The following is a 26810-nucleotide window of genomic DNA, read 5'->3' as shown; positions in this document are numbered from 1 at the left end:
GTTCCAACTGGAATCAAAGCCCGCAAGAGAAGGTATTACTTATAACGGTACCGGGACTTCTAGAAAAGAAAAGAAAAGTCCATGGGGACGACGCATGCGTGGTGCATCTTTTCTTCCCCCTCGCGAAAGATTAAAAACCGTGTGCGGATTAGACTGGAAGAGCGTCGGAAGCATACAAGGAAACTGCGGAGGAACCAAACGAAGGGTTGCCAAATGGAGCCACCAAGGTAGTAGCCTGGTGGTAAGGGGGCGATAATTCCGCCCAAGTTGTCCGGGTTCGAAACGCACGGGCGTCGATTAAATTAGGGGACCGGATGCCCCACGCTCGGCTGACTTGTTGGCGGTTATGCTTTCCTTCCACTTGTACCAAGGTGGCACTGGGGTGACGTATCCACACGTGAGGCGGTGAACCCAGTGGGGTGAGCCCACGGGTCGGGGAAGGCACCCGAAACCTGCGACCTGTATCGAACATTTCCTAGTAGAAGGGGGGCTCAGTAATGGGGCTGCTACGCGGGTGGGCTGGTCCCTCCCCCTCCCCTCCTATTTTGTACCAAAAAAAAAAAAAGGGTTGCCAAATGGCTGCCATTTTTATTTTTTATGTAAAGTTGCAAAACAGATTTCTGTTACTGTGATTAACTTGTCGTTGCCGTGAACAAATTGGTCCGCCTTGGGGTCAATATGCATCGAAAGATCTAGTCTCTTTGGCCAAAAAAAAAGATCTAGTCTCTGATTACCTGCTCTCCGTTTGTCCAATGGCCGGTTGCGTTCCTGCGTAAAAAACTAGTGGTTGCCTAATGTTCTGGGTTCTGTTCGGCATCGACAAATGCGGCTTTTGGTGCTCTGTTTGGGTTGGGTATGGTTATGGCTTTTCTTTGTGACTGTTTGATGTGAAAGCTCGTGGTTCGAGCAAACTGAATTATAGATCGATCTTTCATGGCAAGCTTGGGTACTTTGAGGATAAGGATTAAATTTAGACGGTCCGGTTTCCATGATCATGGTCATCTATGTATTGCACGATGGTCACGTTGTACATGGGAGTGCATGCAATGCATGGATGGCTGTGAGCATGGAACCAAATTGTCGAGTTTGATCACGGACTCGAGGGGATTTGGACTCTGGTGTACGATCCTGTTGCTTTCATGGAAGAGGTCAGGAGTTCAGGCCTGTTGAAAAGTGAGGTCCTCAAAGAAAATTTGGCCCCCGTGTCTCTCTCAGGAAGGTTAAGACCCCTCCCCAGCTATTATTAGAAAAATAAAAATATTGACAAAGAAAGAGAAGGAAGTTTAAGTCCTAACATATCAAGTTGGGGCAGTAAGACTGTGTCTTCTGCATTGCTCATTCCAAGAAAGCCAGCAGCTAGCTGGTCCCACGTCTTCATACCAACTGAATAAGACAAGGAGTTGGTCCATCGGCTTGGTATTAGAGTCGCATAAGGAACACCGTCCATAAATCTTTCTTGGCAAGAATTTTTTTGGAGGCACGTGAACTTTCCAAAGAGATTTATGAAAGGGCCAGACTACTCCTGAGTTGATGATGTACATAAGTTAAAACCAATCGAGATGAATTCTTCACCACATTCAAATAATAGCGTTTGAGTTGCATCCATCTTTCTCACAAAAAAATGGTTCTCCTTGTTTCATGACATCAACAGTTGGTAGGGCTGTTAACGAGCCGAGCCGAGCCCGAGCCTGGGAGAGCTCGGCTCGGCTCGTTTCACAGAAGCTCGGGCTCGGGCTCAGGCTCGAGCTCGGTAACGAGCTCTATATTGGGCTCAAGCTCGGGCTCGCTTGGCAAAGCAAAGGCTCGGGCTTGAGCTCGTAAAGCTCGTTTCAATTACAAGCTCCAGAACGAGCTCGAGCTCGGGCTCGTAATCGGGCTCGAGCTCGGGCTCGGGCTTGATAACAGGCTATTTTTCTCTATGTGGTCAGATTTTTATGAATTATAGTGCTGAAATAAAATTTTTCAGTGGGAGACTAGAGCTCGTTTGGGCTCGTGAGCTGCTCGGGCTCGAGCTCGGGCTCAGGCTCGGGTGTAAACGAGCCTCATATTGGGCTCGGGCTCGGGCTCGTTTGACTAACGAGCCAAGCCCGAGCCGGGCTTTTACCGAGCCGAGCCCGAGCCGAGCCCGAGCAGCTCGGCTCATTAACAGCCCTAACAGTTGGATCATACAGCAGCCATTTCGAGGTCTATACAGATAGATCAAAAAAAAAAAAAAAATTGGAGTGCTTTAAAATCTGTGCAAGTTAAACCTCAAATAATGGGTTTGATATGCAAAATTTCATTAACTAGAATCCCCAAGAAGATATTTTCGATATGAATCAGTTGGATATCGTATTCAAGTTATTAATATGGATGTGTGCATACGATAGATTATGTCCAGCCCGTTTGAAATAATTGCTGCAGAAACTTATTTTAATTTCTTTTCTTGTAATTTAGTATGAGAAAATTGTAAAATATTTGTGGTATATTAATTCATAAAGATGAATAAAGTTCACAAACCTTCTTTTCTTCTTCTTTTCAAGTACATAGCGCCAACGCCGGCAGGATTTAACATCCCTCCTGTTCTAAAAAAAATTAAAAATAAAAAGTTCGTGGATGTCGACTGCTAAGGACCCAGGAGGCAAGGACGAAGGAAGGGGAGGATTCGTAGGAGTCCACCATCAGATCTCCAAAGAATCCTCCTATTTCTTTGCGCGAATCCATCATCGGACCGCGCATTACACAAATCTCTAAATACTCCAAACTTCATCATTTATCTATTTCCATTGATGTCAAAGCAAGCATTGGATGATCCAACGGTGGATTCGCACCGAAGAAAGAGAATCCTTCTTTGGCACTGATAGTAGGGGAGGAGCAAGCTTTGCCATTAAGGATCCATACTTCAGGGTGATTGCGACTGGTAGTTGCCAAATTTTCAATACCTCTGTTTTGCGGGCAAAGTTGAGGGCTGCTTGGACCGGCCTAAAATATGCCTGGTACGTCTTGCAAGCCAATATCTTAGTGCCTGAGGGCAACTCGACTATTGTCATTGGTTGGATCCAGTAAAGCATGGGAGGGATGGGTGATTACCATCTGCTCGTTAGGAATATTCGAAAGATTGTGAGGGGTGGGATGGCCCTGCAGGCCAGGCATGTACATCGAGAGGCTAACTGAGCAACAGATTGGATAGCCTCCTATATAGCTTACCACTCTGGAGAGATCCTGTGGCTGGGGAAGAGGAGATTATCCGGTACATTTCGAGACTTATCATCTTTTGATTTTTTTTAGTGTATTTGTATCCGCTATGTATGATACATTCGTTTTGAAATAATAATAATAACAAGCCGTGGATGATTCAACAGGGGATTCGCACCGAGGAAGGGTAATCCTTCTTTGGCGCCAAAGATACAACCTGTTTCCGAAGACTAGAAGGGCTTCCAATATTTATGTTTTTTGGTTGCTTCGTTCGGATTTTGGGTTGCATTAAATTCTTGTCTCTTGCCAAAGAGTCGCTTTCCAGGACGAAAAACCCGACCTTTTATTCCAATTCATTGGCCAATGAAATGAGCGGCGGCGGCTTTGCCATCATTTTCCTAACAAAAAAAAAAAAACTCAATCATGGACTAATGCCTAGATAATTAGATAATGGATAGTATGGTACAAATGATGCGAGACTTGAATATGGTAAAATCCAGCCCTTTTGGGGCCTAACACTCAGCCATTTTATTGACCAGCCCGGTTGGAAAGAGATTTAGCCCACCTTTCGGCCTGCGGCCTGGTACCAAATTAGAGACCAAAAGCCTGCTCCGAGAGCGAAAAAAGAAGGGGCCAGAACTATCTTTATGCTCTTTATTTTCTCTTAGGTTGGGCAGGCCCTAACAAAAGGGTCCCTCCTTGCGACCCTATTAGACACCATCCCTGTTATGTTATCTATGTCCTGGCGCCAAAGATGACTTAGTTACTGATAAGTAATGTAACTCTTTTCTAAATGAATCGGTAAATTATAAAATATATTATTTATAATTTTTAAATTTGATATATAGTATGCTATTATTAAGTGTATATATATATATATATATATATATATATATATTTGGAATGATTCATGATCAAATATATTGATTTTGATATGAATTATGCTCAATTGATTTTTGATATTGCATTGTTTTATATATTTTTCGATTTGGAATATGAAACATATTTTTTTTAAGAAAAAGAGCTTTCATTCAAGATGGATTTGAACTCGCGCTTTGACTATATATCAATACTTTGCTAGTAGGGGTTCTATGTTGGTACATCGGTAGCTTGCTAGTGGCAGTTATAAGTTGGCACATGATTACCCTACCAAGGGGGCTTTATGTTGGCACATCAATATTCTCTGCCAGTAAAGGTTATATATTAATATTTTGATTATTTTTGAGCTCATTATCTAGTCCGGCCATAGAGTATAAGTATGGTCATAATTCACACCTAGCGAGATGAACTTGGTGTTTCATAAAACTTGAATTCTTGAAAATAAATCTTAAATTTTGATAAGAATATGATTTAGATTTAAACTTGGTGTATGATATTTTGATATTGCTGTATATTTAGATTTAATTTTTGAACTAACATACTTTCATATGCTTATTTTGAATAAAATTATCATTTATCTTATTATCTGATTTATCTAATTAAAATATTCATTGCCTACTAAGTCGTTTAACTCATTATTTGGTATTTTACTATTTTTACTGATTTTGAGAGCTATACTAGCATGGGGTTATGCTTCGAGAAAGTTATTAGAAGCAGAGTTTTAGTTTCTTTATTTTAGATTATAATTTTATTAAAATTTGATATCAAACTTTTGAATATTGTCAGATTTATGAGATATTAAAGTTTGGATTGTAGTTACTTAAATTTAAAGTTTAAACTTTAGCTATTTAAATTTATTTTACTGCTTGATTTATCATATTATGATGGAATGCCTTGCATGCTTGTGCGAAGGGTTTCTTATAGATTCGTTTGGTTTGCAAGAAGATGAGAGAAAAAAAGTATAGTCAACAAAAAAACAGAAAAATGCCGAGTTTTCAAATGAGAAAAATGGAAAAGTAGTTTTATCATGAAAATAAGATTCTATATTTGAAAGAAAAATTCATGTAAGACGTGAAAAAGTCTAATTCCCACCGGCTAAAAATTGTGATAAATTTCTTTTCCAAATGTGTACTTAAGCTTTTAGATAGAATAGAATAAGATCTTTCTATTTTTAAGGGCACAACAGATATTTTATATAATTTTTTCAGAAAAATAGATGCTCAACTAAACATAAATCATTATGGAATGTGTCATTTTTTATATTCAACCAAATATTAAAAAAAATCTTTTAGTGCATCTAGACATCAGTTTTCTAAAAAAATATTTTTAAAAATGGAATTCTATAGAACAAACGAGTACTATAAGCATGTGCACAATAACTTCATCCTAAGGTACCTTTTTATGTTCCTGACTCAATCAATTTACCTGACCACGACCCTCCCTGATCCATGACTCTTGTAGTTCTCCTTTTGTCCCTTCCTATTTTTTAATCTTTCGCGCTCACTTACGCTTCAAGCCACGGCTCTACCTAGCCGCCCCTCGTGATAGTCTCCGCCTCTTTTCTCCAAACCTCACCCACCTCTCAACAACAAAATAAATATATAAAATCAAACATTTTCCATCCTTTTTATCCAAAATATCTATCAAAACAAATTATAAAATCAATTGTTAATAATTATAATATTTCTTTTAGCATATTTGCAGGGATCTTTATATTGGACTACGACTGTGTGCATGTGTTCTTGAATATATCCAGAGTATATTAGAGAGGAATAATTACAACAATAAATTTGCGATCCAAACTTTTTTTCTGCTTTCCTCACTCTATAGAAAAACCGCACGTTCTGATCACATACTCTCTCTTTTTTTTCCTTTTAAATTTAACTTTTTTTGAAAAAAAGGTGCAAGTTGTTAAAAAAAAAATCAGATTAAAAAATTGCTTGAAGATGAATCTGCACACCATTTCTTATTAATGCATGTAAAGTTAATCTGGCTTACACATAATATATTAGAGAAGAATAATTATCTAAACTATTTTTCTAGTTAAACCTCCTGCTAATGACTTTACACCTCCTACTCGAGAGAGGGAAGAACAATTCGTTTTGCTAATGGCTTGCACCCATTCCATCCCTACGGCAATGGCCGATGAGATGCTTGAGGAGGTGCGAAGGTTTAACGAAGAGGAAACCAAAGTGAAGAGCGAGTACTACACTAGAGATTAGCAAAGAAGGTGGTTTTTTAATAATAATTTTGATCTAAGTCGGCAGCATATTGGAGGGGTACATTGTATTATGTGATGGCTCTAGAGCCTAGAAGACCAGATGAACTGCCTCTTGCTTTCAGGTAACATATATTTTTTAATCGACCATCGCATTACTATGTTGCATTGCCATTGTGTTCCATGATACACCAATGACCATGATTAGGATGGTAGATCTTTACTTGAGGATCCAAGCTCGTTGCAATAACTATTTCCTTCATATGAGAATTAAAAAAGCTCGGGGGTATATCTTTGGCGCAAAAGAAGGATTCATCTTTCTTCACATGAATCCATCATTGGATCATCCGCCGATTGCTTTAAGACCTATGTAGGCGGATGAACGACAAAGTTTGGAGCACTTGGAGATCTGTGCAGTGGGTGATTGAACTGGAATAGGTCCAATTCCACTATAATTGAGGCACAATTCCCTCCTTTTTTCAGAAGAGTAAACAAATCTTCAATTAGACGAATCACGAGAAATTCAATTCCCATGACACCTTTGTTCCTTTATAATCCTATTTGCAAATAACCCATTCAAATCACCTCTATCCCTATGAGCAGCGAGGACATTTGTGACCAAGATAGATACTATATAACGCCAATGAGGGTGGTGACGAGGCTGTGTGGAAGAAGTCCATCATCATAGCGTGAAGTGCCAAAAATTGGAATTCTTGAGCAAGAATTTGTCTAACTCCAAGGTGAATTAGGTACTGAAGTTGGCTCCAAAGATGAGGCAAGGAGGTGGAAATCAGGGTGTAGGTCTTGGTGCACTGGCTTGAGATAAGTGTATGCTGTGTGCTCTTTAGTTTTATATGATAGGGCGGACGAACAAGAGTGTCGAAGAGGACTAGGAAGATTCTCTCCATCTGAATCTTCTAACAACAATTTAGTACTTTCTTGGTTTTTGTAAATGGAAATATTTGGTGTTTCCAATGTCAGTGGAGGAGTGCAAATCTTCCATGATCTCAATTGTTTTTTAATCACTTTGCAATTTGAAGTAGTGATAGAAATGATGGTACTTACATTAGGCAAATGACTAGTGAGCTTGACACCAAGGACTACTCGTAACTTCAGGGCATGACACTAGCTATAGTGATTCCCAATTTTGCTTAAACTGATAAATTTGGGACCCTTAAATGGTAACATCAGGGCTGAGGACTGAGAAACTTGGCACTCTTGACTGGTAAAACTAGGACAAAATGGTTGGGTTTGTTCTTGACCATTGGGAGCAAAATAGGCATTAAATTCCTGATGAGCTATTTAGCTTCTCATCGTATGATGGACAAAAATCCAGTTTGATGAGGATTTTTTTATTCATACAAAACAAAAATTTAGACAACCACAATGGCTTTATATTAGCAGTTTATTGACAGCTTCCTCTTGAAGGAATCAACCATATTTAGCATAAACAAGTTCAACCAGCAAGATTGTCCTATGTTTATGTCCATTTTCTCAAAATTATCTAGTATGTCTTCTTGATTTCTTAACCAAACATTGCCTTAGTTTTTTCTTTTTCTTTTCTTTTTTGTGCCTGGTGTCCTTATGAAACTCTTCTAGGCTCATCCTTCCTGACTCACAAACCTTCCAAGGGAAAACTATTCTTTTCCTAGATATACAAGATGTCATCAGTGAATTGGCTGCATCTTCTATGCTTACATGCATCTGCCTCTTACATGGCATTAGAAGCTCTAACCTACTCCTTTATCTCTTAACCTGTTAATCTTATTAATTAGTTTCTAATGTTTACTTTGTTTTCGTAACTGCTATTGGAATCAAATCATCAAGGTGATTAGGTCGTAATTTTGATCAAATCCTCCCGAAAACTAGAGCGTCAGGTTCATTTCTGACACCCCATAAGTTAATTTATCTTGGATGATTAAAAATTGAAGCCCTTACTGCAGTTCTTAAGTTGTCCAAAAGGTTTCCACTAGTTATCAACTACTCTCTTTTTTCTTTTTCTCTTTTTTTTTTGAGGCAGAAAAAAAAAAGAGGGAGCAAAATGCTCAACTGACATCAGCCATCTCAGCAGGACAAAAATACTGAGATGAGTCGACATCAATTTATGTCAGTTGATATGAATTATTGAAACCACATCAGCTTTCAAAATAGCAGTTAAATCTTTCGAAAGACCAAAAATTTTGAAGTGGCAGAGACATCTCAGTGTTGTGGCTCATACAGCAGGAAAGAAGATTGACTATTGTTTTAGAGCACATTTTTATATTTAACATTAAACAAAATACAAGAAAACCTTCAATAAATCTTCAATTTTTGCTTATAAAAACGTATCTTCTCTATCATCCGAAGTCAAGCCAGGCCCCTAAATTAAGAGCTAGAAGAGAGGGGAAAGCAATTCATAATGGCCTTACAGAGTACAAAAGAGAACCATCAAGGCATCCACTTATTAGCTAGCTTGAAATATACATAATACTCTAGAGGAATTTATTAGAAACATAAAAAACTTGCTATCTAGCATACAAAATACACAGTCCGGCAAACACTCGAAGTTTATTTCAGAAGCTCACACAACATCACACCTACGTCCCAGGAATCAACCTCATAATTGGCACAATAATATCAGTCTCTAGTTCTTGCATCCCAGCTTGAAGTGATCCAAGACAGACTCCCCTGTAAGTCCCTTGGAAAGGTAGTGTTTGATATAGTCCTGCACAAGAAGTTCCCTGTATTTTGGAGCATTCTCATCAGATAACAACTCCTTGATGGGGCCATAAAGCTTCTGTTCATCAATGCTTGGATAAAGGAACAGTGTTGCTAACGAGCTACGCAATGTAAAATGGCAGCAAGCAGTGAGTGTTGACCAAGGATAGCATGCAAGTTTCAACTCAACAGAAGTCCATACCTGAAGCTAACCAAAAGAAAGTGTACACCTACCTGAAGGAAATCACCAATATTCACTACAAGAGCACCATGAACGGGAGATACATCAACCCAATTGTTCTGATGAAGGACTTGAAGGTCGGCTCTGGCTCTGGGCATGGTGGATAGTAGTGGGTATTCAGGAGCTGTCCTCTGTTATAGTCAATGTTTTTTAGAAGTCTGGGCTCAGTCCAAGAGCCTCTGATAGCAGTTGACTCACAGCATCCGCTGCATCAAGTATCTGCTTTCTGTAATTCAACATGGCCTCTCTGTAATAAAAGTTGAGAGAAGTTTTACTTGATTATAATGATTGGACAAAATTTCAAATATTTCAGGTGACAATATAAGAAGCAAGTTCAGGTTAGTCGATTGAGCTAAGTTATACTTATCAATAAAATAGTTATGTTCCGGTTAAATATTCTACATCTCACCTAATACATCACCCTGATATCCAATGCTTGCCTGCAAACCGACGGTATATCGCTAGTATCCAGCATATCGTCGAAGAAACAGGATAGCGTATCCCTCCAGTTGGCAGAGAGCGATTTGAAGAGGTCAAAATTGCTGGTATATCTCACCTTCTTCATAGGTTCACGAGTGTAGAATTTTGCCCTCTCCTCCTTCTCCTGCTCGTGGAACCTTCTTGCACCTTCAAGCATGTCTTCTAAGAAACCAGCCGGGATCCCATGGTTCACCACCTGAAAGAATCCCCACGTCTTCGAAGCCTCGCAGACCTCCTCGACGATTTCCTTCCGTCGAGAGGCATCATCCATGGCTCGGAGGTCTATGACCGGGACCTGGAGAGCAGTCGGCGCGCCACTGCACGGCTCTGGGCGATCCTTGGAATCTTGGCCACACCAGACTCGACGAGGCCTTTGACGCCGGCTTTCGTGTCGTCGAACTCCTTTAGCTCTTTTGCTCGATCGTAGTCTGAATAAGCTCCGGCACCGGCTGCTGCTGTTGCCATCTAGGGAGGTGCTAAGCTTCATACTGAAGGATGGATGGGTTTGGTGCAAGTACTTGGATAGAGTGTTCCAACTAGGAGACGGAATTTATAGTGGACCCTTCTTGCTATCCAAGGAAAAGAACTACAAAAAATAATGCTACGGTCAAAAGCCTCATCTTCATTAAGTAAAAGAATTCTTCAAACACTCTGCTTTGATATGGTCTTCTTGCCCCGGATGAGTCATAGTAGCTACTAGCAGCTAAACTATATTTCCAAGACACAGGAAGGAACATCCTCCCTTTAAATAATACTGGCAAGCTCCTAAATTGTGGAAGCTCTGCTTCATTACTTAAGGGTTAAGTAGCAGTTTAAACTATATGCTACCTTAGGTTGCAAGGCACATAATTTACATTGTTGAACGCTACAAATGTTAGACTCTAGGTATCAGTGCTGTCTTTCCTTTGTCTGCAAGGAATCTACAGCATCAAAAGAGGATCTATATAATTCTGCTGGCACCCTCCAATGGCCCTGGTAGAATAAGGCTGCCTAGAAATTTCAAGATGCCCAAGAAGTATGGAAATGCCGCCACTACCAAATATATACATGAGCTAAGAAGAGCTGGTTAAACCCGGCGACTTCAAGTGGCCACACCAGTTTTGCATCCCCAATGTTTAACTTTGATGATGGACTTTACTGGGTCTTGTCTTCCCTACCAAACAAAACAAAATGAAATGGAAAATTGTTCTCGTGTTCTACAAAAAAAAAACCATAGAGATTTTGTTTTCTTCCTACAGGATTTGGAATGCATGGTGTTTGGTTATTACATAGCCATGTTTAAATGGACGGCCCAATTTATGGATCATACAAATTTTTTAGTTTAGTTCTGTAGGGATATCCAAATAAGCCCCAAAAGTTGAAGTTGATGGTAATAATTAAACTTTTCTACCATATTTGAACTTAAATTTTAGAAACAGTATTATACCATTAAAATCGAACCCTGGTTTTGGTTCGCCAACCCTCACCAGTTCGGTTTTCAGCGTCTATAGCCTAACCATTGAACATTGCATACAAATTAGACAACAAGGGTATATTATTTAACAAGGCTGTAATTTGATCAATTGCGACCCAACCCAATATTGACTTGTTCTTGACTGAACACAACTATAAGCCAAAACCCCCCCGATTTTAAAATCTTTTAGCAAAGATCCAGATTGTCCATATTTATAGACCTCAAGTCAATATTGTTTGAGTTGCTGATCTCAAAACTGGCTGGTCTTAGATCCGAACAATTCTTCCCATAAGTACCCAAAAGGTGAACAGTGGCCACACAGTGTGTGGACCCAATCTTTTTCCAATCCAAACTGTATTGGTTGGGCTGGTGAGACAAAATTTGGCCACCCCTTGCCCTCTAACTATTTGAACCCTGGTTCAACACAGTATATTGCAGGACTATGCCTCAGAGCCCAAGTCTGACCTGAGGCTCCGGTCCGTGGCGGCCGGCTTGGTGCCAGCAAGAAGCTATAGATTGCCTCCACGTCTCCCGTACCCACAGCTGTGACATAAAAACAAACAGGAGAGAGACGGATTTTATCAGCAAAACAGGAGAGAGACGGACGTAGAAGTAAACACACCTCCTGTAGCCTAAACGTATCGATCCTTTGTTATTGCCCTATTATTGTACGGGGAAGGCGAAATAGGAAAGAAAAGACGAGGTTTCTGTCCTTTCCACGCAATTAATCTTCCTTCTCTCCTTCAATCCATCGCTGCTTGGGTTAGCTTCCAACAATTCCCTTTTTCCGCTCCCCTTTTTCGATTTATCTTCCCCTCCCCCGCGCTCTCTCCTTCGCCCTTTCAGGAACCCTTTTGATCGTTCCGCCTTCCTCGATATCTCGGCCTTCTCGTCGGTTCCGAGGCGGATTCTTCTTCTTGGCATCGGAAAGACCCGATTTTTCCCAAGGGTTTTGATGCGTCGATCGCTGGGCGGCGTCTAATTAAGGTTTCATGATTCGCGGGTGAGTTGCTGGCTATGTAATCTATAAGTTCTTTCTTTTGCAATTTTTTGGTATCGGTTCTTGTATCGATTTTTTGAGCTGTTTCTGGTTTTGAGGTGATGATCCTCTGTTGGAATTCTTGGAATTGTGCATCAAAATCTTCTTCTTTCTTTTTTTTTTTTTTTGAAGTTGTATACCGTTGAAATTGGGATGCTTTCTTTTTTTCTTGATGCAGTTTAAAAATTAATTTTGACTGTTATTCTGCGATGATATTCATTAGTTCTAGATGCACAAGTCTCTGATGGCTTTTCTTGAAATAATCTGGGTGGCATGAATGAAACAGAAACCAGAATTCTCTACGGAGAAAAGCCCAAGAAAACACCAATTTCAAAACGTTAGCTTCTTAATGTGCCCCCCTGTTGTTAAGATAGTACCAAAGCGATGGAAATGTAGACGAAAGATAGAAAAGAACTCGCTGCTTCTAATCTTTGGACTGCCGAATTTCATAGGTCTGCCTGTTTTGGAACACCTAAGGCTGGTACTTAGCAGGATGCATAACAGTGCCAGCTGTGACCATAATGGCATTTTGAGCAGCCTTTAGGAAACAAATTTTCCTTCATATTGAATCGCAATCATGTCACTGTAGTCCATAGGTGATGAGCCACTCAACCAGGGTGAGACTTTGAAGAGCATTCTGGGATGTAAAGCGGATTATTCATACGGAACATTCGTACTTTTTGGTACAGTTTACATTGTTTTCTTCTTTCATGTCCTTTTTGGCTTTTGATTTGGTTGACCAAATACATTGTTGGACGTATACTTCTTTTGGTTCTTTTGTATTATGTGAATAACTGTCGGTTTTGTTGTCCGGACAAGTAATTTGAATGGTGTTAGCTTCAGTTGCTATACAAAAATTTGCTACGAAAAGAAACGAGCACATTATTGATATGTGAGTATAAAATAATTGATCATTCTTAAATTCATGAAGAATGAAACTATCGTGGAAATATATTGAGAATAGATTTAGACTCCAGCATCAATGTATGAAAGTGGTCCATTTGATAGTATATTTAGAAACATAGATTAAATTTCTGATTGGCATAGTTGGCATGACAGTGGCACGTGATATTTTTAATCTTCTATATATAGCCTGAAATTAGTGTAGTTGCTATGCTAACGGTTTATCCAACCAGAATTGGAAACAAGAAAATACAAGATATTTGGAGGATAAGTATGCGGGGCCAGTTCATTACCCATTATCGTGGACTGAACATATGAATGTATGTGTATCCTTTCATAAAAATGGAGGTTCCTTAACATTTAGTGTCACGAAAACATATCCATGAATCGTAATCTTATAATTTGCCTTCTTAGTTCTTATTAAAAGCTTCGACCCTTTTCTTTATCTTTCAGATGATAAGATTGTGGCATGGACTGGGCGTATGTGCTTGCCTTGAGTTTGTATGAATGATGACCAGTGCTCAGAAGGGTGCAATTGCTCCCAGCAGATTCAAATGGCCATGGAGAAGCGAATCATCACTAACAACTCAATTGCTTAGTGAGACACCACCTGAGATAGAATTGTCTGACTACCGAAGGTTGCCAAGTTCTGGTAGTGAGAGCCCATCTGGACTTCTTAATGATGAAGGACTGAAATCAGAACCAATTGCTGATTTAGATCTGTTCTTTGAAAGGCTGTATAATTATTACTGTGAGAAAGGTCTTCGATGCATCATCATCAAGTGGATAGTTGAAATTTTAAATGTGATCTTCATGATATGTTTTATTGCATTTTTCTTATTGTTTGTTGATTGGAATGCCTTGCTCCATGCAAAGTGTGGGATGGAAGCAGTTGAGTCAGGAGAAAAGCCTTGTGATCTGGCAAAAGAGGTCATTAAGCAGCATCCATTAGTTCCTTTAACATTTACCAAAGTAATGATTGTTGGATCCATGGGTATATTGACTCTCTATGGACTTTTCAACTTTCTGAAGTTCTTTGTACAGTTCAAAAACATGGTGAAAATTCGCCACTTCTATTATAATAGGTAATAATGTAGATTTATTTTTGTACGTTCTTAGTCTTTCGAATCATTAATGAACCATGATTCAATTTATCTCCATTTTGTCTTGTGCAGTCTTAATGTCACAGATCGTGAAATTCAAACAACACCTTGGCCTAAAATTCTAGAAAAGCTCGTACAGTTACAGAAGTCACAACAGCTTTGTGTGGTTAAGGATCTCTCTGCACATGAAGTGATAATGCGAATAATGCGCAAGGAGAACTACTTAATTGGGATGCTCAATAGAGGCGTTCTTGCATTTCCAATTTCCTCATGGGTTCCCGGAGCTGGCCCAGCTGTCAATTCTAGAACAAATGGAAGGAAACATCATCTAATCCTACCGAAAACTCTTGAATGGACCTTGAATTGGTGCATATTTCAAAGCATGTTTGACAGGTAAATTATTAGAATTATCTTGAGTTAATTGTGTCTTCATTTGAGATTGGGGCTGGTGAATAACCAGTTGAGTATGTAACAGTTTTGGAAATGCATTGGGGATAACGAACAATGCATATAAAAGGGACAGAAGGATGTTGATTTAATTTCTATGATGACTATTAATTATTTTTCAATTTATATGTATTTCTAAAGTCAAGCATGCGAAAAGCATCTATTTGATCATGTTCTGATTCTTCATTATTCATGATTGCAGCAAGTCTAGTCTGCATATGTTCAGCTTGGAACATGTGGAATTCAAGATTAATTAACGATAGCCCGCACCTTTATAAACTTTTGCCTTTGTAATATGGAGAATAGAGATGAAGGTGTACTTGTATTAGTGCCTAAAATTGGATATAGGTTGGAATACAATGACATCATACTCTTGAGTTATTGGAATATCTGTGTACTGGTATTTTCTTACATAATCAAATGTCATAGGCATAACCTTGTCTAAAAGGCATGGCAGACCTTAAATACAGGCATATCCAAAATCTAAGTATTGCTAACCTCAAAAGAGATGGTTGGATCTGAATAAACACATGATTTTCCTCATATAGATGGGGAAGGCTTCATGGAAATTGTTATTCAAATAAATGGATGTAATTATATATTAAAATTTTAAGAATAAATTTTGTTCTAATGGTATTACGACGTTTGATATGCACGTTTGCTTTCTAACTTTTTTATTTTTGATTAATTGTGGATTATCATATCAACCATAACCATCCAGTCTTATCCCAACCATTTGGGGCAGGCGTAGTATGCCAATATCCACGCCAGGAAATTAAGAACATAAATTCAGTAGCCCAAACAAGATGCCCATCCTGAGTTACTGATGAAAAATCCGATGTTAGTGAGTGGTGATGATGCCCACGAGAAAGAAATCCATGGAAAGATGTGTGGCGTATAAGGAAAATATAGAGTGAACTGATCCTATAGAATTGTTGATATGTATCTGTTTATGGCTTTATAATTAGTATATGGAATCAGATTTGGTAATTCTTATTATTGTTGCATTTATCAGTTTTATTAGAACCAGTCACTTCATGTATTTACTGGGTTATTAAGAAGTGAGGATCATGCATTGCAGTCAAAATTCTTTGCAATAAGATCTTATAGGCAGGATAACATTTATTTTATTTGAAAATTTTGATGTTCATCTTCTTGAGTGTTGACATCTTTTTTGAAAGAAAAAATTGCAGTAAATTTTGTGTTCGAAGGGACTTCTTCACTAATTCTTCATTATTAAAGAAGAGACTCGTGGTTGTTGGGATTGGGATGTTTCTCATAGCACCATGCATTATGATCTTTATGTTGGTATATCTCTTCCTCCGGCATGCTGAACAATTTTATAATCATCCAAGCATTGCATCATCTCGGAGGTGGTCTAACCTATCAAAGTGGATTTTCAGGGAGTTCAACGAGGTACTGGTTTTACTCACTGTTGAGGCTTAAAAGACATACTCTTATGCACCTTGTTTTTTCAGGAACTGATTAAGAATAGACTACGAGTTCAAATTATTGATTGATATCTTACAACTCTTTTTGTTATAGATTAGGAACCCAATTTTAAGGAAGTTATGACCTCTTTATCGTAAAAATTGTGTTAATTCACCTGAATTTTAAGTAATGACTTATTTATATTTACTAGGTAGTTGGTATCCATTGTTTTGGAAACAAATTTTAATATATTGAGGACTTCCATAAGGAAGCTCATCATCTTGGGGATAAATAAAAGGTTTACAAAGATGGGCAATTTTCTAGTAATTCATTAGCACTCCTGTCATCATAATTCAATCCTTTTCCCATCAGAAAGCACTCTCTCAAGAAGGCTTTGTGGATTAATTCAGCATATTTTCAAGACTTGCTGTCAACTTAACATCGACTTCATAAAATTGCTGCATGATTCTTGGACAAGGCATCTTTGGGCTAAACTGGTGCTGGTAATGATGCCTGGAAGTGGAAGGCCACGTGACAAGTTGACAGCCTACCTTATCATCATAGTGTAATTAGTAACATATGTAAGAATTACCTTAGGCCTATAAAGTATCAAGATGAAGTTGGAAGATGACCAATTTTAGTCCAAGCAATCACGTAAATCTTTGATACATGAGTCATAAACCAAAGTGCCAAACTGATACAGTCTCATAAGCGATTCACTAGCATAGTTTGAATGTAATTGGGGGCTGGGGAACTGATTTGCGGACCACCATTCAATTTGCAAATTTTGTACTGCAAGAATTTTAGGTTCAGACAAAACCATAAAATTTTAACCGAAGTGAATGAATTTCAGTGATGCATTGATTTGGAATTAATTCAAATTTTCGGACTTTGACCTAAACCTGCTGTTTTCTTGAGAACTACAGTGTTTCTGTAGATCAACCTGCTGTATTTTCTAATATAGCTGCGATAATTTACTTGGTAGTAGTATTTTTTAATCAACATATGCACTGATGCTTTCTTGGAATAAATAATCCTTTCTAAATAATGATGTGGAGTTGTAAATAAACCCTACTTTGGAACATAAGTCATGCAGCTTTAAGGCCCACTTGATGTTTTCATGAGTCCTTAAAGGGAAAATGATGTAACGTACCTGGCGAATGCTTGAATGATAGTATGTTTGTATAGGGACTGCTTTCAATTATCATTGATGTTTTTATAATGATTCCTGTAATCACTGACTTCTTTATTTATTGTTTCTTTTTCCTACATTCCAGGTTGACCATTTGTTCAAACATCGAATAAACAGCAGCGTTGCAAATGCTTCAAATTATTTAAAGCAATTCCCATCTCCTCTTATCACCATAATTGCCAAATTTATATCATTTGTTTCTGGTGGTCTTGCTGCCATTTTGATTATCATTGGGATTCTGGATGAATCGCTGCTGGAGGGTCATGTAAGCCTATCAATTATGTCTATTTACATTTCCCAAAAGGTATTTTTGACATATTTGACCTTTTCTTCCTGGACTAAAATCTGCAGGTATTTGGTCGAAATTTATTCTGGTATGCTGCTGTTTTTGGAACTGTAACTGCTATAAGTAGGGCTGCTGTGACAGATGAGCTTCAGGTCCTTGATCCAGAAGGGGCAATGTCTCTGGTTGTCCAGCAAACACATTACATGCCAAAGAGATGGCGCAGTAGAGAAAATAGTGACTCTGTTCGAGTAGAATTTGAAACCTTGTTTCAGGTAAAAAAGTTATTTGCTTCGACTGTTCTAGTAGCTCTGCTTTTGATTTTGCAATTGTTGTACTGTAAGAAGTGTTGAAATAATGCAACGGACAAGGAATCTTTGGTTAGGTTAATTATATTGTGTATAAACTGAGTCTTGACTTTGACCTTGGTCAGTTGCTCAGGTTTCCACAGCGTTTTGATCATTTAGGCTTCATGCATCACAAATTCCTTTTTAGCCTCCCCCTCTGTCCTTCGCCCTTTCCACCCGAGATATTCAAATCCTAGATCCAGCTGACTTCAGAATCCTTGATGGTTTCTCTATTGTTATGTTCTTGTAAAAGACAGGTTTTCTCTCCCTAGGCAATCAAGGATGATGTCAAGTAAAATGCTTGTCATTCTCTTTCTTCTGAAATTGTAGGAAAGAAGTTTGCTTGATATCCTTGCTGCAATTTTATTGATTAAGGTTGTGGAAGTTTGACTTGGCCCCAGAATTTGTTTTTTTCTTGACATCCTCCATCTTCTCTGAAGATGCAGAATTGGTTCATTATCTTGTTGTCTCTTCTCAAAAGCCTCTTCACCCTGTTGTTTCTTTTTAGAGTACGTGATATAATGAGGAAAAGAATCACCCTCTTCTCTTATATGGAAAGTTTAGGGCTCCTATCATCTCTACAAGAAAGGTTTAACAACCTTATTCCTCACAAAGCTCCCTAACAAAAGGAAAAAGAAATGGAAAGAAGAAAGAATTATGAAATTTGAGTCCATATAGCCCCATGAAAAATTTTTAGAGTCAAGCAAAACCTAAATAAGGGCTCTTAAACAAGTAATTTTCTCAAATTAGGCTTTCAAAAGCGGCCACACAATAAGACCTTAGGGATTGTTTGGATGCCCATGTGACTAGTGGGTTAATAAGATCTTGTCACTTCGGAAAAAATTAAGATAGGCAATCTAGTGGCTGAGAAATATCTATTATTATAATGGAATTCTTGGGGTTGTGTTTCTGACCCTGGATTTTTGCTCAACGAATTTATGATGCCATGCCCCAGCAGAGCTCTAGTTCAAGGAATTGGAGGAGATATTGATTTCCTTATCCCAATTTTTTAGGAATATGAAAATTTACTTTTAGGGATTGCATGCTCCGACTGCCTTCCTAGATCTCTCAAAATATCCTTTCATATTTGACCTCTCTCCTACAAGTTTGTTGCTTTGTAGAAGAGTTTCACACTAATATTCTTATGTGTTCATCCAAAGAGGCCCTTAAATTTAGGGTCAACCCATAATACACTAAGGACTTGTTTGGTTCGCGGAAGAGGAGTGGGAAAAGCATGGTCAATGAGAAAATAGAGAAATACCTCATGTTTGGTTGGAATTTTTAAAGAAGAGAGAGATGGAAAAGTAGCTTTTTTATGGAAATAAGATTCTCACATTTCAAGAAAAAGAAAAACCCATGTAGGACATGGGAAAGTGACTTTTCCATGGGCTGAAAATTGGGGTAATTTTTTTTCAAAAGCACCCTTAATCTTTTAGATAGAATGAGGTAAGGTCTTTCTCTTTATTAAGGATATAACAATTATTTTATACAACTTTTCTAGAAAAATACATGTTTAACAAAATATAAGCCACTCTGTAATGTGCTACTTTCCTATGGTCAACCAAACATGTAAGAACCACTTTCTCAGGCATCAGCTATCCAGGAAAAATATTCCAGTGAGGAAAGAAATTTTCGGCGAACCAAACGAGTCCTAAACCTAAATAGAGGAAACCTGATTGTGAGGCTCTTGATCTTTTTAAGTTGCACTCTCCTCTCCGCTCTTGAAAGTTTAAATAAAAATGTAGATGCTATCTATTAAAAAGATGGATCAGATTCAATCGACAACTCTATAGAATTAAGAGCTCTTTATGTCTATAATGCTTTATCGATATATGCTTACACTGATGAATTGTCTAATTCTCTTTAAGTAGTTTAAGGTAGAAGACTTGACAAGAAACTTTGGTGATTGAAATTTTAACTTGTCTTATTTAAAAATATGACTGATCTTCAGTACAGCAACTTGCTTGCAAGGACTTGAGAAAGTTGCTGATGATGACTCTTTAACAATGCAGTATACCGGAATGATGCTAGTGGAGGAGATGGCATCAATTTTAGTCACTCCGTACTTGCTAATATTTGTTGTACCAAAGGTAAATTTTGGTGCTACTTTTGAGAAACTATCGTATTTTCTAGCATCTAAAACCTTTTTTGTTGATTTACAGCGTGTTGATGACATCTTGCGCTTCATTTCGGACTTCACTGTGTACGTTGAAGGTGTTGGCCATGTTTGCAGGTAAATCACTCTCTTTCTGTTGAGTTATTTCTTTGTAATAATCAACAAGCTCACACCATTTTCATCAAGTCTAATCTTAGTTTTGTAATGTAGCTTGAGTTTGTTTGACTTTGAAAGACATGGAAATAGAAAGTATGGTTCCCCATCTGATGCTGCAAGAGACATGAGGAGTTCCCAAGGAAAACTGGAAAAATCATTCTTAAGGTATTCCTCTGCCCTCCACTGCATGCGCTCACGCACAAACTGTTGAAGCTAGTTGACTGTGTCTTTGATGTCAAATTACAAGTCTTGGTGTTCAGTTGATGGGGTTTCATCTGATTTTGTATATGTTATATGAAGATATTTACTCACTTCAATTCATTGCACTCCCACTTTAGTATTTGTAGATTATTGATTATTGAAAGATCAGTTATTCTGTGAAAAACCATTAGTATCTTTTACCTCTTTTTTGTCATGTTTACTAGATTATATTTTAGATGTAATGTACATGTCTTATTTGTTACAACTATTGTTATATTATCTGGTTACTATAGCATTTTATTTCTTGGTGGAAGTAACAAAGTTAGTGTAACTAATTGTTTATTCAAGGGCATAATTGATTTTACCTTGATTCAAATAGATAGTTGAGCATATCAGTTAAATAATATTTAAGAGGAAAGAAATCAAGAAAAAAGTCAAACAGCAATATGAGTAATATGCTATCACAGAAACCTGTTACCTAAGAAACAAGAAGAATTTGGTAAGCAATTGCTTATTATTTAAACAAGAATTGAGGTAAACAAGTTTGGAAAGGAGGACTGACTGATTAGCAAGTGCATAATTTGTAAAGGTGTCATCAGACATTAATCAGCCATCTCTTACTACTACTTTGCTTAGGATTGCAAAGTGAATGATCCTAGTAGTTTGCTGGTAGGAAAAGCCAGGTCTTACCACTGGTCTTTCCACGTAGTGGGCCCCGAGGATACCTCTAGGGTTCACGGGATTTTTAGTACTTGAAGTTGCAATCAGTTTTTTTTTTTTTTTTTGGGTTGGTTTGAGGGGGGGCCGGGGCGCAAGGGAAGGGAGGGAGGGAGGGATTTTGCATTGTTGATACAAGTGGCCTTCATCCATGCCTGGAATCCACCAAGTCGTTGGCGACTTTTTGGCAGTTCCTTTGTAAATCTGCTAATGGCCTTTGAACTTCCAATTTAGGCTATAGGAAGCCTTGAAATGAACTCCACCAAAGAGCACTCAAAAGAAATTCTAATTCAATTATTATGTGTAAAACTAAGTGCACAAGGGTGTCAGATTCAAACATGACTGAATATGATGGGAGCACTTGGAACTTGATTCAAACATGAATTAGTATAAAATGAAACCAAATAAAGTTGATTCAAGTATGAACTCTTTGGATGGGGTGTCGGCTTCAACTGTTCAAGACCTGCCATCTGATATGTTGTTGCAGTTGACATGCCAGAGTCTTCTTCGGAGTCAAACAAATGAACAGGATCTGACACTTGGTTACCTGGTTTCTGATCAGTTCCTTTGCTGCATAAAGTTGATAAGAAAACAACTTCTGTCAAGCCTGCTGATGTCTTGGAGCTAATCAAAATTTAAAGTTTTCATTATTAGATTGTAAATTTCTTTCATAGCTGTTCAAAATGCTCACCTACATGCATTGTAGGTTGTGGGTATGTTAATCTCTGGGTAATTGAAAACAATGCTTAAATCATTAGCTGTAATTACCCATCAGCAGACCAGTGTAGCAATTATCCACATGAATACTCTTTCTAGAGCTTCCAAACCTGATTCATGCATGCCCTTGAAATATTAAAGCTTCCAGTTACAGAGATCTGCTCAACATATACCTGTAATATATCTGTAGTTTTTTTAGTTATTACAAATTCAACAGTTTCTAGACCTCTTTACTATATGAAATTAGATATAGAAATTTGACTTAAAAATGATCAAATGTGTATAATAAAATTTTATTACATGCTTCTTTTTTTTTTGGAGGGGAGGGGCATTGGGGGAGTATCTAACAGGGGTAAAGAAAGCGGAAGGGTGAGGGAGAGGCCTTTGAATGAGATTGTGAGGAAGTGAGATATTCTTATCAATCTTCCATTTTTATCAAGATGAATAACTACACATGATGATAATCATCTAACTTCCTTTTTATACCAATTAACATTGATTATGAACACCACGGACTCCTTAGCTTCTCTGTCACTTCATATTCTCCGACCAATAAGCTTACCTATCTGTCCTCCCACCCTCATACCATTTAGTCCTTTTCACTTTTGACATTTTAAAATTCAATTATAGAACTTGTAATTTTCTTATGACCCTCTTTGACACTTAATGCCGTTAAATCATGATATTGTCATTATGTGCCTACGTTGGACTCCATTACATGGAAGTTATTTAGTCTAACATATTAGTTAGAGAACCTTAATAAATTTTGTGAATAGAAGCAATAGTTCCAACTTATTATTTTTGTTCACATGATCAATCGATATTTACAAAAACGGTAAGATATAGGTGTATCATCATGTCTGATTTTTGAGAGCTCCCTTGTTGAATTATTCTGGACACTTAGAGGCTTTAACAGCTGTGTCACTTGTCCAAGTATGCAGTATATATCAGGGCAGTTATAATGACAGTTTTAGCAAACAAAGAAGATAATGAAGGAAGAGAGATGCAGAAAAAAAATTCATAAATGAACTGGAACTCATTGAGAAATATGGATGGAAAACTTAAAGCAAGGCCCTTGATAATTATAAATACCTGGGAGGAGGTTCTAGTTGGAACCATGGAAGTGTCTCCCAAGAGTTTACTAAAGTAATCTTTATTACTGGTGCTCTTGCAATTAATCTGATATCCATATAAATATGCGTGCATTCATGTATAATGCACACATGCATGCATATATGCCTGTATTGTGTATCTAATCTAACATACATGTACTTGTATATAAGTATGCATATATAAATTATATATATATATATATATATATAGAGAGAGAGAGAGAGAGAGAGGTAAACTAGGATCCAGTTGACTAGATTTGATGTCCGATCCGCTCAGGTGAAAATCAAAAGACATGGGTCCAACATCGATCATGGGAGCTGTTGAATGTGATATACTACCTCTAAATTACTTACAAGCGAACAATCGTGTGATTTGAAGATGCTAGCCTATGCATCAATTAGTCAAAAATGGATAATTTAAATAATATAGATGCCTATTTTTGACCATCTAATGCATTTGCTAAGGTCTCCAAATCATGTTACTTTTAGTGTTCAAGCAATTTGGAGGTAATAAATCACATCCAATGGCTCAGATCATTGGTGTTGTACTTTTGCTTTCCAATTTCACCAGATCGGATCTGACCTAAAATTCAGTTGAACATAGTTCATCCCTCTCTATATATATTTATAGGTATGTATGTATGTATATATATGTGTGTATATTTATATGTATGTATATGTATAAATATAAGTATATATATGTTATATATATACATGTATATATGTGTGTATATATGTACGTATGTGTGTGTGTATACATATATATATATATATGTATATGTATATATAGAGAGGGAGGGAGGGAGACTAGGTTCTGATTGACCAGATTTCAAGTTGGATCTGGTCGAGAGAAATCAGCAGATGGGGGTCCGACAATAATTGTTTGAGTCATTAAATATGAACTACTTGTAAACTGTCTGGATACAAAAAAAATTCTGCTTTACCGACCCCTAAGCTATGCATCGAGCGGTCACAAGTGGGTTTGTATCGTGTTTATTTAAACTGCCCATTTTTGACCACTTGACGCATGGGCTAGGATTCTTCAAATTACATGATTTTTTATGTGTAGGCAATTTCGAAGTAGTAGATCACATTTAATGGCTTGGATCATTATTGTTGGACCCTTGTCTTCCAATTTCACTCGTAGGATTCAACTTGAAATCTGGTCAATTGGGACCTAGCTAACTTCGCTCTCTCTCTGTACATTTGTACACACATATTTTATTTTAAAACAACAAGGATCTCATCAGCAAGCATCCTGAGGGAAATCCTGGAATTGGTGACTTGCAGCAATGATTAGGCCTAGTTTATCAGACTTAGTTGTTGATAATGCTATTTTTGGCCGCGTGCTCTAATCCTCTAAGCAATAGGCCCCATCCTGTCCCCACTGGATCTATTCACAGGCATACTCTCGAAAAGGAGCCTTTCCTCCAGTGCGAGAAAATTACGTCTTCATTTGAAGTAAAAAGTGAAAATTCCAAGATTCTGAACCAAATGGAAAAATTTAGATTTGAGAACAGATGAATAAATCAAGGACTAACTTACTAACTTTCAGGGGACAACCTCGTCCCTGTTTTTCAAAGTTATGGCTAAAAAGGGTATGCTGTTTAGGTGGAGGAGGGAGAGAAGATTTCCATAATAAAATAAGCCTAACTAATGAAAATGCCTGTTAAACTCCAAGCAACAATATGGGTCTGTTTGTGTTTGATTTAGTGTGGAGAGTTTATTTTGCATGTGTTATTGTCTTTCAATGTTTATTTTGGTAGTTGCTAAACTATGCATCTCATTCTTGTAATTTGACCCCCTTCTTTGTTGGACAGTTTCCAGAGCACCTACCAATTTTGGGAACCAAGTGCTCATGGTCGACGATTCCTATCCAACCTTAGCAAATTTAGGGAGCAACACATGCATCCAGGATTCCATCAGGAATGTTCACCAAACAGGACATGGCAGCTTACCTCAAGTTTAAGAGGCCAAGGTGAAATCACTCATAGATCGAGGAATGTTTGCAGCAGGGGCATTTGTACAAACGATTATCCCTTGGACCATTGTCTGCTAGATTGGTATTACAAATATCGGCCTCTACATCCGGTAGACAACTCTAATGACTTACCCCCATCATCCGTTGATGCTGCACTCAGTCCAGGGCAAGATATGTGGTCACGGATGAACAGACCAGAAGCTGAATTTGAGGAGGAAGATAAAAACTGGGATCTTTCCTTCTCAGATAGAATACAGAGTCACTTAGAGGCTTCCACTTCCAGCCCTTTCCTCAAGGACGATGTCGTTCAGCAAAGGGATTCAGTACACCATGCTGCTAACCATTGGTGGGCCCGCCCTATCCCTCATTCATCCGGGCCCCAAGCTAGTTTTCTTGAGCCTCCAAACTTTGGTGATCCCAATATTAGTCATCACAGTGATTATCTGTCAGAGAGAAGTATGGAGGAGCAAGGGGGTGATGATGGAGACAATGGAAACTGGAGGAACATCCGTACCATTTCCAGGACGATGTACTTGGATGACTCTGATAAGGATGAAGGGTTTGATCTCCATTTTGTGGATGATGCAGGAAAGAATGGAGATTCCAACCGTCAAGTAACAGATGTTTTTGGTGGTCCATTAATAAGTCTTCCTGTAAGAATAATACCGCGGAGCAATGATCCAGTTTAATGAAATGCAAAATGATCTGTAGCTATTACTTTGGAGGCGCAATATTAGCCATGCCCTTCATCTGCCATGGAAAAGGTTTAGGGCTAGCGTGGAATCCGATGTTCGGTAACTGTTGGTGGGAAATTGGTGGTATTCTTTTGTGCATAGATTCATTACTCCTAAAACATTTTTTTTTTTGTTGGCAAGTAAATCACGTATGTTTAGAATGTTTCTTGTGCCTGGATACAGGAAGCCCACCTCTCCCAACCCAGAGTAAAACTGTTCTAAATGTAAACATTGAAATTATATGCCATCATACTGCAATTCTTTGAGCACTCGTACTGACTGCTTTTCTTTACAGCACATTCTGACAAGAATGGCATAAGGAAGCATCAGATCTCCAACTAAAACTAGCTCGTCATATTGGGTAGTCGAGCAACTGAATTCCAATTCTGTATAATTTTATTTTATGGATTATGTTGATGAAGTGACCGAAGGGAAGGTTGTCTTGCTTATGGATTAACCTGGTAATGGTTGCACAGTGGACTGTAATCGTGCCTTGACCTGTTTACTTTGTTCGTCCCCGGTTTTGTAGTTGGTCGTTTGTGAGAATGTGACTGGAGGCGAATGGGGGGCTAGTACAGTTCTAAAAACCTAGCCTCTTTTAGGAAGAAAGCTACTGAATTATTCATTTATATTTTTTAACTTCTTTGCTTCGTAGATAGCCCTAGTTGCAAAATCCTTAGTTTTTGTTCTACCCTTCTTTCAAGCCTACATATGATGACATTACTTATCAGTGCGACAGCGCCCACATCGGATGATGTTACTGTGATGTTTATTTAAGCTACTTAGCAATGTCATTTTTGTAATCAATGTAATTTCGTTTGGCTTGCTAGATAGTTATAAAAATCATGTTTGAAGCCCATTTCAGGATAGTTATAAAAATCAGAAAATGAAGATGATTTGTAGTTGAAAGCTATTTGGTGATTCCAGTAAGCTGTCACAATTATGTAAATTAAGAGGGCATTGTCAAACTAACTTGTGCCAAGGTCCAGTAAATGTTTCGCTTTGAAGCAAGCCTTGGTAATATGTTGATGCAAATCAGTGAATATGCTTTTCAGATTAGACAGGTGCTTTTGACAAAGATTTCCCTGTCTGTCTTATTAAATAAGAGTCTTTGGTGAGCTTTGTAACTTGATATATGATTACATGTTTCTAATTGTATTAGATTGTCAATAAAATTTTCAGCATTTAT

At 38.0% G+C, this 26810-nt stretch overlaps 1 protein-coding gene and 1 pseudogene across 3 annotated transcripts; one reads left to right on the top strand and one right to left on the bottom strand.

Annotated features, from left to right (window-relative positions):
- Positions 1 to 8617: 8617 nt before the first annotated feature.
- Positions 8618 to 10378, bottom strand: LOC103696201 (annotated as a pseudogene).
- A 1263-nt stretch (positions 10379 to 11641) lies between these two features.
- Positions 11642 to 25918, top strand: LOC103696199 (autophagy-related protein 9-like). 3 transcript variants are annotated; one of them, XM_017840394.3, is made up of 11 exons: positions 11642 to 12145; positions 13318 to 13404; positions 13538 to 14169; positions 14260 to 14580; positions 15816 to 16050; positions 17343 to 17522; positions 17609 to 17815; positions 19900 to 19977; positions 20050 to 20120; positions 20214 to 20324; positions 24727 to 25918. In XM_017840394.3, the coding sequence occupies exons 3-11, from the start codon at positions 13592 to 13594 to the stop codon at positions 25574 to 25576; spliced, it is 2631 nt and encodes an 876-aa protein (XP_017695883.1). In that variant the 5' UTR covers positions 11642 to 12145; positions 13318 to 13404; positions 13538 to 13591; the 3' UTR covers positions 25577 to 25918. The 3 variants fall into 3 exon arrangements, with proteins under 3 accessions (XP_017695883.1, XP_017695882.1, XP_008775955.1); XM_017840393.3 differs by lacking the exon at positions 13318 to 13404 and having other exon boundaries at positions 11643 to 12145; XM_008777733.4 differs by lacking the exon at positions 13318 to 13404 and having other exon boundaries at positions 11645 to 12145; positions 15828 to 16050.
- The last annotated feature ends 892 nt before the right edge of the window (positions 25919 to 26810 follow it).

Source organism: Phoenix dactylifera, chromosome 2, assembly GCF_009389715.1.
Source record: "Phoenix dactylifera cultivar Barhee BC4 chromosome 2, palm_55x_up_171113_PBpolish2nd_filt_p, whole genome shotgun sequence".
NCBI lineage: Eukaryota > Viridiplantae > Streptophyta > Magnoliopsida > Arecales > Arecaceae > Phoenix > Phoenix dactylifera.
Note: the sequence above shows the minus strand (reverse complement) of the source record. Positions and strands in the feature narration are given on the sequence as shown.

Excerpts from the sequence above, each read along its gene's own strand:
- LOC103696199 (XM_017840394.3), top strand. The coding sequence starts at position 13,592 with ATGATGACCAGTGCTCAGAAGGGTGCAATTGCTCCCAGCAGATTCAAA. Across the intron at positions 14,581-15,815 it reads TTTCAAAGCATGTTTGACAG|AAAAAATTGCAGTAAATTTT; the intron begins GTAAATTATTAG and ends CTTTTTTGAAAG. Across the intron at positions 17,816-19,899 it reads AATTTGAAACCTTGTTTCAG|TATACCGGAATGATGCTAGT; the intron begins GTAAAAAAGTTA and ends TTAACAATGCAG.